A 16,134-nucleotide genomic window follows, 5' to 3' on the forward strand; every position below is an offset into this window, starting at 1 on the left:
GGGAGCTCACCCCCAGGACAAGTCTAAGAGCTTAGCTAGAGAACCTGGCAGCATAATACTCATGTGTATGTAATACTATAATACTGTAATACCAACAATATGGTACACTTCGTGTAAAAACTGGCAGCAAGGAGGGGCACCTGGCTGGCTCAGACAGTGGAGCGTGCGACTCTTGATCTCAGGGTTGTGGGTTCGAACCCCACAATATGTGTAGAGATTACTTAAAAATCTTAAAAAAAAAAATGGTAGCAAGGAAAGAGATGCTCCTTACTTGCTGTAACAATCAACCACCAGATACCATCAGTGCTTCTTCTGTTTTCTGATTTCATCCCTTCCTCTAACTCCATCACTGTGTCCTCACCATATCTGTCCCATGTTACCACAGTAGCCTCCTGGCTGACCTCCCTCTGTCTGTGCTGCCCTCTAATCTGTCCTCCACACTACTGTCTAGATTACCTTTTTAAAGGACAAATCTGGACCTCTTTTTCTTTTTTTTTTTTAAAGATTTTATTTTTTAAATTTTTTTATTTTTTTAAGATTTTATTTACTTGCGAGAGAGAGAATGAGAGAGAGAGAGCATGAGAGGGAGGAGGGTCAGAGGGAGAAGCAGACTCCCCGCTGAGCAGGGATCCTGATGTGGGACTCGATCCCGGGACTCCAGGATCATGACCTGAGCCGAAGGCAGTCGCTTAACGACTGAGCCACCCAGGCGCCCCTTCACCTGCTATTATTACCCATGTATACTCTACATTTTTCTCACACTCCACAACTTTATTTATTAAAAAAAATTTTTTAAGGTTTTATTATTTTAAGTAATCTCTACACCCAGTGTGGGGCTTGAAAATGACCGCAAGATCAAGAGGTGCATGCTCTTCTGGCCGAGCCAGCAGGGCACCCCCACTCAGCAACTTTATATCCTTAGCCATGACAAGGCTTCTCTTACCTCTTTCCTTTCATGTGTTTATGTTTTCTTTTCTTGCATTGTCACTGGGCTGAAGTTCTCCTCTCGCCATCTGTGAGTTTCCTGTAACCCTACGCTACCAGTCCAAGGAAGGTGCTCCTTTCCTGTGCCCTGTACCTGCTGCTCTAGGAGCACTCAGCGTGCAGTGTGGTGCTTACCTCAGTCACCACACTGAAGCTGCGGGCTTCCTGGAAGGCAAGGATTGGGTTTTCCTCTTCATCTCTGCACCCTCTTTACCTGGCATGGGACCTGGCATATAGTAGCCCCTCAGTAAATCTTTGTTTATGGATGGATGGATGGAGCATCCTGAGTAACTGTGTCACAGATTCAGGCATGGTCATTCTACTGTGTTGAGGATAAAACAAGAATTAAGTGGCAGATTTATGTTAAAGTTTTAAAAAGAAAAAAAAAAGAATAGGTAAAACAGGGTCAGATTATAGAAAGTTTCAAACACTAGTTGAAGGAGTTTGAATTGCTCTGATGTGGAATACATTTACAGTGGACGAGATGAGGGGCGCCTGGGTGGCTCAGTCAGTTAAGCGTCTACCTTCAGCTCAGGTCATAATCCTGGGGTCCTGGGATTAAGCCCCGCGTCGGGCTCCCTGCTCGGCAGAGAGCCTGCTTCTCCCTCTCCCCTGCTTGTGCTCTCTCTCTCTCTCAAATAAATAAAATCCTAAAAAAATAAGTAAATAAAGTGGACAAGATGTGACGTTCACATTTATAGGACAGTTTAGAACAGTGAAAGGCCCTGAAGGGCCGTATCTTTATTTCTCACTCCAATTTTTTTTTTTTTAAGATTTTATTTATTGGGGCGCCTGGTGGCTCAGTTGGTTAAGCGTCTGCCTTTGGCTCAGGTCATGATCCCAGGGTCCTGCGTTTGAGTCCCACATCGGGCTCCCTGCTCAGCGGGGAGCCTGCTTCTCCCTCTCCCTCTGCCTGCCACTCCCCCTGCTTGTGCTCTCTCTGACAAACAAATAAAATGTTTTTTAAAAAGATTTTGTTTATTTGAGAGAGAGAAAGAGCACGCGAGCGAGTACAAGCAGGGGGCAGGGACAGAGGAAGAGGGAGAAGCAGACTCCTTGTTGAGCAAGGAGCCCAATGTGGGGCTCGATCCCAGGACCCTGGGATTATGACCTGAGCTGAAGGCAGATGCTTAACTGACTGAGCCACCCAGGTACCCCCTCACTCCAATTTTTAAATCAAACAAAAATTTCCCCATACCCCCACCATTAGAACTGGAAAGAATTTTAGATTTTGCCTGGCCCAATCCCTCATTTAATAAAGAAACTGAGAAATAAAGCTGTTGCCCAGAGTCACCTAGGAATATAATAGCAATCAACACAAAAACTCAGTTTTCTGTTTCTTGTGTATTTCCCTACAAAGTATTTTTTTCTTCCTGCAATAGAACACCATTTGGAAAAAATTAGGGCGGAATTTAGTTTTCTGGAGACACTTTTGTATTCTCCATTTATCGTTTCTCACGTCTCCAGGTCATCAGGTCCTTAAAGTACATCAGTTAAAAGGGACTGTACTCATTGGAGTCAATTTTGTGGGCTACTCAGAGAAGAAAAGTCCAGAGGTAAGAAATAGAAATCACTGAAATTTAAGGCTCTTCATTTATAACTTTAAAAAAACCAAAAATCCCTTATAACTAATGTAAATCTGAGAACTGTGCACCTCTCTGATTCTGTTATCTTTGGCATGTGAAAGAACACTGGAATCTTCTCTCAGCTGAGGAGTTAAAAGTTTATACTTATCTTTGTGGTTTTTCTCCATTTCTAGAAACTTTCCAACTTGCCCAGATCTGCAGCTGTGGAGCTGCTTCTGGTGGACGATGTAACTGTACTGCCCGAGAATGCCACCATCTATAACCACCCCGATGTGAAGGTGAAAGTTGGAGGGGTCTAGTTAAATGGGGTCCGACTGGAGGGGACGGGTATGAGGTTATTGAGATTAATAGTATGGCAATAAAAAAAGCTCACTTATGTGTTGAAAATCACTGATAAGCATATGTAACATATGTGTAATAATTAGGTGCAATATCCTTTGTAGTAATGCTGTAATAATCATAGTTTGTCTTTGGTCCATTGACCTTAATCTTTTAATCCCATACTCTTCCTTAAGTAGGTAGGAGTTGTTTTCTCTGAATTATTTCAAAACCAAAGAGAATGGAGCATTCTATGTCTGATCTTTCCATAGGAGATATTTAGCCTTGTGGAAGGATCTGGTTATTTTCTGGTCAACAGCAGTGAGCAGGACATTGTCACCGTCACTTACATGGAAGCAGAAAGCTCTATCCAGGTGAGGTTTAGAGATAGTCCCAAGTTGATAGTCTCAGGTCAAAGTTCATCCTTACGAGAATGATTAGAAAAATTCCATTGTATGTCTCAGACTTGTTATAAAAGTAACATCTGCCTCATTTTTTAACCTTCATAGATTCTCCAACCCAAAACAAGCTTTTTTTTTTTTTTTCCCTTCAACTCGCTGGGCAATTTTTGTTTCTGATTGAACTGAGACAGTGTAGAAGACATCTAATTGTAAGATTTCCATGAAAAGAAGGTTCATTTCTATAAATTTCAAAGCACAGAACTGTGTGGATAATTTTTTTTTTTTAAGATTTTTATTTATTTGACAGAGAGAGACAGAGAGAGGGAACACAAGGTGGGGGAGTGAGAGAGGGAGAGGCAGGCTTCCAGCTGAGCAGGGAGCCCGATGTGGGGCTCGATCCCAGGACCCTGGGACCATGACCTGAGCCGAAGGCAGATGCTTAACGACTGAGCCACCCAGGTGCCCCAGTGTGGATAATTAGTTGTACTGTTGACTTCATAACTTGAGTATATGGTGTTTTTAGCCAGGATATGACAACTCAATATATTAAGCTATCTTTGTAATCAGTATGCCAAGGGATTTGCTTTTAGTTGACTTTTAGTAATAAAAATAATACCTTCTATTAACATATGTGTATATTTTCTTTCCTTCTAAGAGCTCAAAGGTCATACTGTTTAAGAGGGGGGAGATTGCAGCACTGTGTACAGGGTGTGAAAGTACCTACTACTCGGGGCAGGATCTGCAGCATGTGACAGAAAACCAGGTTGTTCTCATGCTTCCTCCCCCACTGGTGATTTCAGCATAAATGGACTGGACTTTCTTCATGAAATCCCTTCCTTATTCATAATTAAGAAGCTGGATATGTATGTTGGATTCTGCTTGAATTCAGTCAACTTAAACCTTGCTCTTTATCAGTTAATATTTGTTAAGGGTGCATATTGTGCTGTGCCTGAAACATGTAATGTGACCTCTCAGTTCCCATCAGAAAGGAAGTAAGTTGTTGTATTTTGTGCTTTGAATGAAAATAGTTGCTTTGATTATGTTTGGAGCATGTGTGCTTCCTTATCCAGCTGCCGTCGTCTCCCTTCTAGTTAGTTCCAGTACACCCTGGATTTCTCACCTTGGAGGTCTACGATCTGTGCTTGGCTTTCCTGGGTCCAGCAGTGGCCTACCTCAGGGTGTCAGACATACAAGAGCTGGAACTTGATCTGATTGATAAGGTGAGAGACGTTTGCAGTTTCGCATCAGAGAAGCAGGCCTCATGCTTGCCCTGTAGCCTCACTTTATATAGTCTGTGTGGCTCCTGTGCTTGCAGCCGCAGGACCTTCAGTGATGTTAATGGAAATACCTGTCCTTAAAGAACAACATTCCAACATTATAAGATGAATAGAGTATTGAAGAGCAGATAAACTAGCACTGGTAGATTAGGTTTTTCGATAAAAGGCTGACCAGGAGCATTCAGCACAGTTTGTCACCCTCAAAGAGTTAGTTAGACTGTACTTGGTGAATGAGACACTTCTACTAAAATTACTTTTCTTTTTTAACTACTAGGTTGAAATAGGTAAAACCGTGTTAGTAACTGTGAGGGTTCTTGGCTCTTCCAAACGCCCATTCCGAAATAAATACTTCAGAAACATGGAGCTTAAACTGCAGTTGGCTTCTGCCATCGTCACCCTGACGTGAGTACCACCTCAACACTTCCTTCTCCCCAGGCCGAACATCAAGAGTCAGCTGTCCCTGTGTTACTTCAGATTTTCTTCTTTGGGCCCGTACTCTCCCGCCATATTCGGCTCTCTACAAAGTACCCCTACCCCTTCCATGTCCTCAGAACGGTTGTTTAGGGACAAACTCACGTGTCTTGTGAGTATTTCCATTTTATGAAACTTCTCCTTGGATAGTATCCTCTAGGGTGCTTCAGGATGGAGGACCTTCAAAAATCTATCTAGAAGCAGAGGTGCTGGTATTCCCTCTGCAAAAGAATACAGAAATTCCAAGGTGCTTTAGTATTTGCAGTTTTGCCAATCTTATGTTTATGTTGCCCTTATTCCTCTGGGGCCTTAGAACAAGTATTTTGCCTTCAGGAGCTTCCTGCCATTGCCATGAACTTTGTCTTGACTGTGGAAATTTATTTTCTGGCAATTCCCTTTAACTAGAGTTAAAATGAACAGAAAATGTTATGCATCTTAGAAAGAAGCATAACTGGCTACTCTTAAAATCAAATCTTTTTTTTTTTTTTAATGATTTTATGTATTTATTTTGGGAGGGACTTTAGGGGGAGGGAAAGGGACTAGGAGACTCCGTGCAGAGCCTGGCAAGGGGCTCCATCCCATGGCTCCAAGACCAGGACCCAAGCCAAAACCAAGAGTTGGACGCTCAACTGACTGAGCCACCCAGGTGCCCCAAAATCAAATCTTTCTTACCTAAAAACACCTATGTCTTTGCAGGCTAATGGAGGAACAGGATGAATACTCTGAAAATTATATCCTTCGAGCTGTCTCTGTTGGGCAAACCACACTTGTGGCTATTGCCAGGGACAAGATGGGGAGGAAATTCACATCGGCTCCTCGCCAGATTGAGGTAAGGAAATTATCTCATCCAAAATTAATACTTCATCTTATTTAGCTTTATTCATCTTTTTCTGTTTATTTTGCATAAGTTAAAAATTATTTGACTAAGTAAAATGATAGTTGTCTAACTCTTGAAACAATACGTAATTTGTTTTAGGTTTTTGTTTTTCTGTATAAAAGTAATACACTTGTAGAAAATTTGGAAAGCAAAAGAAATAATAAAGATGCAGAATGAAAATCACCTATAATTCCACTACTTAAAGGCAACCGTTCGTTATTAATAATCCTTCATTTCTTCCCCATGCTTATTTTAACATAGATGAATCATACTGCTTTTTTCATCCTAATTCTATATCAATAGTATTTTTTATGTCATTAAAAGTTCATTGTTGGCCCTGTGTTGGCAGTTGTTGAAGCTGGGTAATAGGTACCAAGAGTTCATTATACTGCTCTCTCTACTTTTATATATGTTTGAAAAAAAGTAAAAAAGAAAGATAATTATAAATATAACTTTAATGACCACTTTTATTCCAATGAGTGGACGTATAAGTTTTAAGCATTCTCATTTATAAGTTTTTGCTATTATAAATAAATTTATATTTATAAATAAAGTAAAATCCATGTCTGTGTGTAGGATTTTTTCCTTAGAATAAGCTGCATGATCATTTGTTATGAAATTGGTTCTAGTCCGTCCCTGTTTTCTGTTTGGTCTTCTCCTTCAAGGTGTTTCCTCCATTCAGACTTGTTCCAGAGAAAATGACACTGATTCCAACTAACATGATGCAGGTGATCTCAAAGTCAGGAAATACGATTTACCCTTTCTCCTCACTCTGCTCTGTCCCACTCCAACACACACGCACCCCCTTCTTCCTATTGGCCTCCTCTTGTCTACTCCCAGCCAAGTACAGCAGGATCTGATAAAGAAGAAAATTAGTCCTTTCCTGTCCCCTAATGAACAGGGTATAACCTACCTCCGGGAACCCCATAGATCATATGTGGCACTTGCGTTTCTTCTGCATTTGAGTTGATGTGGGATATGTCTGTTGGGAAGTGGGGGAGGCTAAGAGGTCAAATTGCTTGGATGAAATGTTGGGAAAAGAGATGTGATTTCTCCCCATGTTCCTTCATTTACTGGCATGTTTAAATTCCAGGTCATGTCTGAAGGTGGCCCCCAGCCCCAATCTATCATTCACTTCTCTATCAGTAACCAGACTGTGGCTGTTGTGAATAGGAGGGGGCAGGTTACAGGGAAGGTAGTTGGCACGGCTGTGGTCCATGGCACCATCCAGACAGTAAATGAAGATACTGGCAAAGTCATTGTGTTTTCTCAGGTATTGGTTCTTTGCTCTGCTCTGCTTCCACTTTTCCATTTGGGAACCATATTGGGGCATGTGGGGTGGTGAGGAGGAGGGTGTCAGCAGCTCAGAAAAACCCTTTGAGTCCCTTACCTGGCATTCTCTTAACCAAGCATGGGAAATATGTAATCTTTAGGGAAAAACCCCACAGAGTATTTGGCATTGTTACAAGACATAGTCCCTATCCTTAAGGAATTGTTCAGGGAACAAAAACAAACACATCTATGGCATATTTTTTGTTGTTGAATGCCCCAAACAACAACAAACTAGTTATCGTAAGCATCCTCTGTCCACTGCACAGACACTCCCTCTTAGCCTAAGCTTGCTTCTACCTGTTGAGCAGGATGAAGTGCACATTGAAGTGGTTCAGCTAAGGGCTGTTAGGATCCTTGCAGCTGCTACTCGACTCATCGCAGCAACTGAGGTCAGTACGGTGGCTCTGCCTCAGTGTACTCTGGTAATGCCAGCTGGGCAGGACATCCAGCCCAGCACTCCTTCTTCTTTTCAGATGCCAGTTTACGTCATGGGAGTGACCAGTACCCAGACCCCTTTCTCCTTCAGCAATGCCAACCCTGGGCTCACATTCCACTGGTCCATGAGCAAAAGGGATGTATTGGATCTAGTACCCAGGCATTCAGAGGTAGGAATGTGTCTGTTTATTATGTCATCTCAGGGACATTAATAGTAATTTACCTTATTTCATCAAGTTTGAGACTGACTTTACTTTCTAAACTACACAGTGTTACTAATCTCCTCCCCTTGTTCTGTGTACTCTGGAAACCTACAAATCATATGAAGAATTCAATTTGAGGACTCAGATAATGCTATGTAATTTTTAATATACTTTGCTGGAAGGAGCTCTCAAAAACAGTGTTTCCCTTAATATTGATTTGTGAGCATTTGACTATGTTCCATAAGTAGTAGTAACACGTTATGAATACAAACTATATACATTGGCACGCTTCACTGTACTGGGCTTTGCTTCATTGTGCTTCACAGATATTGCATGTTTTTACAAATGGAAGCTTTGTGGCAACCACAAGGCTGTTGGTGCTGTTTTTCTGACAGCATTTGCTCACTCTGTTCTCTGTGTCACGGTTTGGTAATTCTCACAATATTTCAAACTTTTCCACTATTATTTTATTTGTTATGGTGACCTGTGATCGATCAGTGAGTATGATTCACTGAAAGCTCAGATGACGGTTAGCATTTTTTAGCAATAAAGTATTTTTAATTAAGATAGGTACATTGTTTTAGACATAATGCTATTTATTGCACACCTAATAGACTAATAGTATAGTGTAAACGTAAATTTTATGTGCACTGGAAAACCAGGAAATTCATTTGACTCACTTTATTGCAACATTTGCTTTACTGTGGTGGTCTGGCGCTGAACCTGCGGTAGCTCTGAGGTGAGCTTACGCTCTGTGATGAGTGAAAATAGTTCTGATGTCGTAATGCACACAGCATTAAGCCTTGCTCAGAAACCTGAAGAAGAATTAGAGAGAGGAGGGAGGGAGGCAGGGGACGCTACAGCTAACTTTACCTCGTTTACAGTATTGTTACCGGATGGTCAGTTTGAGAGAACCCACCCAGGGTGGTCTGGGGACAGTGGCAGCCGCCTAGATCCTTAGGAAGAAGGAACCTGCAGCCAAGTTACCCAGTAGGTCACGACTCAGTGCCCACAAGAATAAAGAGTTAGAGGTAGATCTTGGGAGAGAACAGAGAGGTTACAGGAGCTAGAATTAATTAGGTATTTCTGGAGCCAGCTAAAAAGAAAAGAGAAGTCTGAAAAAAGTTACAAAATCTATTTGTAATCCTTCTAAAAATATCCTAGATCTGTAGTCTAGGGAAACTCTGGTGTTTGGGTCTTCTATCTGTCGTGGACTTCCCTGAGCCTGCTTATACTCAGAATTGAGGAGAGATGGAACGGTACTTAGTTTGGCAGAGTTCTGCACAGGAATTCAGCTCTCTTTCTTGACTAGCAAACAGAGATTGTATGAAATGAGGGGATGGCATAGGCCTTTAGCATCTGTTCTATTTCTCCCTTCCTCCAATTTTATCTAAAGCCCAACTCTTGTCTCTAGGAAAAGTGATCGAGAGCCATACACAGAGTTTCTCTTCCTGCCTCAGACCCTGCAGGGTGAGCTGAGCCGGCCCCACATGGAGGTCTCCTGCATGTGGTGTCAACACTCAAGAGATTCACTTGGATCAAACATATTATTAAACCACTTGTTCTTTAGCATAAGACTTCCTTCCAGACAACTGACTGAGATCTGCATAAAGGAAATGGGAATTTTTCTGTAGGGGAGGAGGGAAAGGTGATTTTGGAACTTGGGACTCTGGAGTCAAGAGAGCTGGAAGAAAGGTCTTGAAGGCTCTGGACAGCAAAAAGGCAGGAGAAAGGGCATGAGATGAGTGCCCCAAAGGTAGGCAGGTGTCTACTCCAACATGTGTCTTAACGTTGGCCCTGCCTTCCCGATGGCCTTATCCAGTCTGGGCCAGAGTGGTGGGGAAGCAGTAGGGAGATGGTCCACTAGGGTGAGCATAGTCCTGAAATAGCTCTCCTTCCTTGTCCTCTTCCTTCCTTGCTACCACTCTGAACTCTAGGGGTAGATTGTCTCACTTCTCCCAATTCAAGTTCTACTCTCTGAAGCCATTTTAGAAACCCCTTTCTTCATTTTCATTCTCCTGTGAATGGATTGACTTCAAGATAACATGAGACTGTCAGAGAGGCTTGCCAGAATTAGTTGAGTGCTATACACAGAGTTTACTTGAGGGGTGACTGTGTTGCTGGGAATATGAAAAGAAATAACTATGAAAATAATCCCTGGTACTCTAGTTCTTTTATACAGATCTATCTAGCATACATTTTCTTTATCGTAACAACACAGAGGGAAGGGCACAGTGATTATTAATGAATATTTCTTAATCCATTCCTAACTGTCTTCCAGGTTTTCCTACAGCTCCCAGTAGAGAATAACTTTGCCATGGTTGTCCACACAAAAGCAGCTGGTCGCACCAGTATCAGAGTCACTGTCCGCTGTATGAACAGTTCCTCTGGGCAGCTTGAGGGGAATTTGTTGGAACTGTCTGATGAAGTTCAGATCCTGGTAAGGTCCCAAACCTAAATCTTGTTTTTACGTATCAAGGAGAAGAAGGTTATATTCTTTTATCATCCATGAGGAGCTTTGTCTGGATAGAGGTAGAGAAATTGCTAGAGGGAGCCCTAGGATAGGCTCATAGTTTCTAGATCTTTGTCATTCTTGCTAATTGCATCTATATAAGTATTGATACTAGAAACTGTAAGAACATGCACTCCCCTCAACTCCCCACACAATAAACACAGGATATGAAACCATAATAACTAAAGAGGGGTTCGTTTCTGAGCTGCTCTGCCTACCATAGATATTATGATACCATCCACTGAGGGGATCTAACCCTAACTTCCAGTAAGGTGTAAGAGCATGAATGGTTGGTTTCTACAGGTGTTCTGAGGCTGAAAGCTAACTGGCCCTGTTGTTTTTAGTGTTCAAAAGAAAAATGATCATTTGTGGGGGGCAAATAAGTTTCTCTACCTCTGAATTTAGGACTAATTTTTTTTTCTTTTTCTATCTTTTTCCTTTATTTTGGTTTTGTTTCTCTGATTCAGTGAGGGGTAGAGGAAGGAGCTTTTTACTAGGACTAGCTTATTTATTATTATAAGTTTTTGTTCTCAAATCTCTTTTCAGGTTACCAGAGCTAAAATTAGAAATTTCAAAATTATTTTATACCTAATATCTAAGTGATACAGAGGATGTGGTTGGTCAGTGTAGCTTTGTCAGAAGCAGGGCTAATATTAGATTTGTATTCTGTAGAATACCAAGGTGCATTTTAAGTGTCTGGCTCATTTGGAAAAGAGTGTCGTGGACCCTCAGGCTAAGCTGAAGTGAGGTGGACGTTGATTTGTAGTTGATACGCGAGCAAAGGTCATCGTTTTGTCTTTTCCAGAAATGAGGAAGACATTATTTTCTCACTTTAGGTGTTTGAGAAACTCCAACTGTTCTTTCCAGAGTGCCAGCCTGAGCAAATTCTGATGCCCATGAATTCCCAGCTCAGACTCCACACCAACAGGTGAGGAAAGTGGGGAAGGGCAGGCCAGGTTCCAACCTTACCCTTAGGAACATGGAAAGAACTCTTGCATTCTAGGTGATTTTTTTAACCCACAAATAAGTTTTTTTAGCTGAAGTGAAATTCATGTTACATAAAATTAACCATTTAAAAAATTTTTTTTAAAGATTTTATTTTTTTATTTGACAGAGAGAGACAGCGAGAGAGAGAGAGCACAAACAGGGGGAGTGGGAGAGGGAGAAGCAGGCTTCCCACTGAGCAGGGAGCCCGATGCGGGGCTCGATCCCAGGACCCTGGGATCATGACCTGAGCCGAAGGCTTAAGTGAGCCACCCAGGTGCCCCCAAATTAACCATTTTAAAGCGGACAATTTAGTGCATCACAGTATTGTGCAACCGTCACCTCTGTCTAGTTCCATCTTCATCACCATCAAAGGAGACCGTACCCATCAGCAGTCACTCCCTGTTCTTCCCTCCTCTCAGCCTCTGGCAACCACTGATCATCTCTCTCTGTGAATTTGTCTTCTGTGTATTTCATTTATTACATGGAATCGTACAACATGTGACCTTTTGTGTTGGCTTCTTTCAGTTCACATGTTTTCTAGGTTCATTCCCATTATAGCATGTATTAATATTTCATTCCTTTTATTTTTTTTAAGATTTTACCTATTTATTTGAGAGAGAGCGAGAGAGCAAGCATGAGTAGGGGGAGGGGCAGAGGGAGAGGGAGAAGCAGACTCCCCGCTAAGCGTGGAGTCTGACGCGGGGCTCGATCCCAGACCCTGAGATCATGACCTGAGCCACCCAGGTGCCCCTATTTTGTTCCTTTTTTTTTTTTTTTTAAAGATCTTATTTATTTATTTGACAGAGAGAGACACAGCGAGAGAGGGAACACAAGTAGGGGGAGTGGGAGAGGGAGAAGCAGGCTTCCCGCTGAGCAGGGAGCCCGATGCGGGGCTCGATCCCAGGACCCCGGGATCACCACCTGAGCTGAAGGCAGACACTTAACGACTGAGCCGCCCAGGCGCCCCTATTTTGTTCCTTTTAATGACTACTACTCCACAGTATGGATATAACATATTTAGTTTATCCATTCATCTTTTGTTGGACATTTGGGTTGTTTTCACCTTTTGGCTGTTGTGAATAATGCTGCTATGAATATTCACACACAACTATTTGTTTGAATATCTGTTTTCAATCCTTTTAGCTGAATATTTTGTTTATGTTTATTTTTTTTAAGATTTTATTTATTTATTTGAGAGACAGAGCAGAGAAAGCAGAAAGAGCACGAGTGAGGGTGGAGGGGCAGAGGCAGAGGGAGAAGCAGACTCCCGGCTGAGCAGGGAGCCCGATGTGGGGCTCGATCCCAGGACCCTGGGATCATGACCTGAGCCAAATGCAGACCCTTAACCAACTGAGCCACCCAGGCGCCCCAAGCTGAATGATTTTTTAATGATAAATATGTGATGGGGTGTGATTTTTAAAGAGATAGGCATAATCCAAAGGCAGACTTTTACTTGAGGAACAAATAAGCACACAACATGGAGAATGGCAAGTGGTTTCCTGAGTACAGTCTCTAACAGTAATCCTGGCAATATCCTTTCTTTCTGGTCAGAGCCCCCAAGAGATGCCACTTGTTCCATTTGTTCCCTAGGGAAGGGGCCGCCTTTGTGAGTTCCCGTGTTCTCAAGTGTTTCCCTAATTCATCTGTCATCGAGGAGGATGGCGAAGGGCTCCTGAAAGCTGGTTCCATTGCAGGTACTGCTGTGTTGGAAGTCACTTCTGTAGAACCTTTCGGAGTCAACCAAACAACCATAACTGGAGTTCAGGTGAGTTCAGGAACTTACTCAAAAAAATAAAAGGAATACCATGGCCTGAAGAGGCAGATTTCCTGGTTTAAGAACTAGGAACTTCCCTGGAGGTCAGAACGAACTGTAAGATAAGAGGACAATCTTGACATGGGTATAAGCCATCAAAAGTGGCCTTTAGAGGCCTTGTTATAAGAGGGATTAGCCTTAAATTGGTACACTTCTGAGCAGTGTTGGCAAAAGGGTGTGGGAGAGGGTAGAACTATTGCTATCAAAATTAGGCTTTGTTATTAGAATTAAAAAATTTAGTCTAACATGGGGCGCCTGGGTGGCACATTCAGTTAAGCATCCAACTCTTGGTTTCAGCTCAGGTCATGATCTCACGGTTGTGAGATCGAGCCCTGTGTCCAGCTCCACGCTGGGCATGGAGTCTGCTTGAGATTCTCTCTCTCCATGGGGCACCTGGGTGGCTCAGTCAGTTGAGTGTCTGCCTTCGGCTCAGGTCATGGTCCCAGGGTCTTGGGATTGAGTCCTGCATCGGGCTCCCTGCTCAGCGGGGAGCCTGCTTCTCCCTCTCCCTCTGCCCCTCCTCTGTTCATCTACGCGCACGCTCTCTCAAGTAAATAAATAAAATCTTAAAAAGAAAGCTCCAACTTCTCTCCATATTCTCTTAGCTTTAATAATTCAGGAGCCATTTCCTGTACTGTCGTATTTCTTACTCAGCTCTGATTTAAGTCATCTCAGGTCAGGACTCCAGAATCTATGGCAGTTCCTCTCCAATGGCCCTTCTCCCGCCCGCAGGTGGCGCCAGTGACATACGTGCGGATGAGCAGCCAACCCAAGCTGTATGCAGCCCACGGGAGGACTCTGCCAGCCTTTCCTGTGGGCATGTCTCTCACCTTCGTTGTCCAGTTTTATAACAGCATTGGAGAGAAATTCCACACACACAACACCCAGCTTCATCTGGCTCTGAACAGGTGTGGAATCAAAGGAATGATGTCTATATTGTGGTAGAAATTGTGCAGATAGCCTAGGGTTATCCAGTAAATGCCTCTCAATGTTCTCTACTCGGAATCTGATCTTTCCTTTTTTTATTAGGATGGGAAACACCAGAATGGTGCTAGTTGTTTAATGAAGAAGAATTTCAGGGTGTCTTCAATCTGTCAAGCCCTAGTTCACAGAAAGCCCCCATAGGGAGCTGGTAGGAGTATTATTATCAAAAAGCTGTATTGGGGTGCCTGGATGGCTTAGTCGGTTAAGCATCCAACTCTTGATCTCAGCTCAGGTCTTGATCTCAGGGTTGTGAGTTCAAGCCACGCTGGGTGTGGAGCCTACTTAAAAAAAAAAAAAAAAAAGCTGTACTGGAAAACAAATTTTTAATTAAAAAAAGTGGGGGGGGCTTACTGGGTACTCTGTATATAAAGGTAATAGACCTGACCCTTGGCCACTTGTTGCTTGCCCTCCACCATAGAATTCCTTCTGAACCTTTGAGCTGTTGAATAGAAAATGCTGTGATCAGCTCTGCTCCCAGAACTGTGTCCTAACAGTGAACTTTCAGAGATGACCTGCTACTTTCTTATCTCCTTTCAGAGATGACCTGCTACTTATTGGGCCAGGGAATAGGAACTATACTTATGTGGCCCAGGCAGTGAACACAGGAGTTACGCTTTTGGGAATCTGGGACCGGAGGCACCCAGGTGTGGCAGATTACGTCCCTGTTGCTGTGGAGCATGCCATTGAGCCAGACACCCAGCTCACCTTTGTTGGAGATGTCATCTGCTTCAGGACTCACCTTCTCAACCACAATGGTTTGGATACCTTCCCTTTCTTAACCTCACAGCTGACAGGATGAGAAAGCAACTCATCCCTTAGATAATTTTTTCGAAACGATTTAAAATCTGAAGGCCTAGGGTCACCTGGCCTACTCAGTCAGAGCATGGGATTCTTGATCTCGGGGTTGTAGGTTCAAGCCCCATGTTGGGTGTAGAGATTATTTAAAAAAATAAAATATTTGGGCACCTGGGTGGCTCAGTAGGTTAAGCTACTGCCTTTGGCTCAGGTCATGATACCAGGGTCCCACATCGGGCTCCCTGCTCACCAGGGAGTCTGCTTCTCCCTCTGACCCTCCCCCTTCTCGTGCTCTCTCTCTCTCTCTCTCTCTCTGAAATAAATAAATAAAATCTTTAAAAAACAAAAGTTTCAAGAGGAGAAGGAAAACCGACTCTAAAAAAAAATTTTTTTTAAAGATTATTTAAGAGAGTGTAGTGGGGGGAGGGGCAGAGGGAGAGGGAGCGAGAGAATCAAATTGCAGACACCCCACTGAGTCCAGAGCCTGAGGGTGGGGCTTGATCCCAGGACCCTGAGATCATGACCTGAGCCAAAATCAAGAATTGGATGCTTAACCAACTGAGCCACCCAGGTGCCTCCAAAAATAAAATCTTAAAAAAGAAAAAAATCTTGAGGGCCTCTCTAGGAATATTGATCACTCATCTCCTGATCGCATAGCTCACTGTATTATGTAGGTGGTGCGGGTACCTTGTCTTCTCCCCCATTCCCAGCTTCTGAAGGAGGGTAATTGATAAATTGAACAACAGTAAAGAATGAAGGAAAATGCAGTAAGGCTTTAGTTCTAGGAACCAATTGTGAGTACACTGTTTTGTGAGGGACATCTGAAGGCCTAACTCTTAAATATATCATCCCTGTAATAAGGTTTGGCCTTGTACTGGGCTAAACTATACTCTTGATCAGCAAAGCATTTCTGCCCTAGGAAGTACTACTGAGTGCAGGAACATCAGTCTTTGGTTAAGAAATGAGTATTAATTCTCTGGGTTTACAGAAAGCATATTCCAAAGCAGTGTACCCTGCCTGGGTGGATGCATCCAAATAATCCATCCAAGTAGGATTGGATGGGGGTGGTATGTGGCTCTGTGACCTCTTCTGGGAACTGGATCCATGTGTCTGGGTACAGTGATGTGATGTGGGGCCAGATTCTATATATTTAGGGCTT

The 16,134-nt window shown here is 42.9% G+C and overlaps 1 protein-coding gene across 2 annotated transcripts in view; it reads left to right on the forward strand.

The window, feature by feature from the left end:
• Positions 1-16,134, forward strand: part of NUP210L (nucleoporin 210 like) — an 80,782-nt gene that overhangs the window by 49,293 nt on the left and 15,355 nt on the right. For both annotated transcript variants that reach the window (XM_036086758.2, XM_078078625.1), the window contains exons 18-32: positions 2,452-2,540; positions 2,744-2,848; positions 3,161-3,262; positions 4,381-4,509; positions 4,841-4,968; positions 5,734-5,866; positions 6,580-6,642; positions 7,008-7,187; positions 7,555-7,635; positions 7,720-7,851; positions 10,166-10,324; positions 11,233-11,324; positions 12,974-13,148; positions 13,929-14,104; positions 14,718-14,935. In XM_036086758.2, the coding sequence (XP_035942651.2) occupies positions 2,452-2,540; positions 2,744-2,848; positions 3,161-3,262; positions 4,381-4,509; positions 4,841-4,968; positions 5,734-5,866; positions 6,580-6,642; positions 7,008-7,187; positions 7,555-7,635; positions 7,720-7,851; positions 10,166-10,324; positions 11,233-11,324; positions 12,974-13,148; positions 13,929-14,104; positions 14,718-14,935 (1,962 nt within the window). The remainder of the gene's footprint in view (positions 1-2,451; positions 2,541-2,743; positions 2,849-3,160; positions 3,263-4,380; positions 4,510-4,840; positions 4,969-5,733; positions 5,867-6,579; positions 6,643-7,007; positions 7,188-7,554; positions 7,636-7,719; positions 7,852-10,165; positions 10,325-11,232; positions 11,325-12,973; positions 13,149-13,928; positions 14,105-14,717; positions 14,936-16,134) is intronic.

The sequence above is a fragment of the Halichoerus grypus genome, chromosome 7, assembly GCF_964656455.1.
Source record: "Halichoerus grypus chromosome 7, mHalGry1.hap1.1, whole genome shotgun sequence".
NCBI classification, from domain to species: Eukaryota; Metazoa; Chordata; class Mammalia; order Carnivora; family Phocidae; genus Halichoerus; species Halichoerus grypus.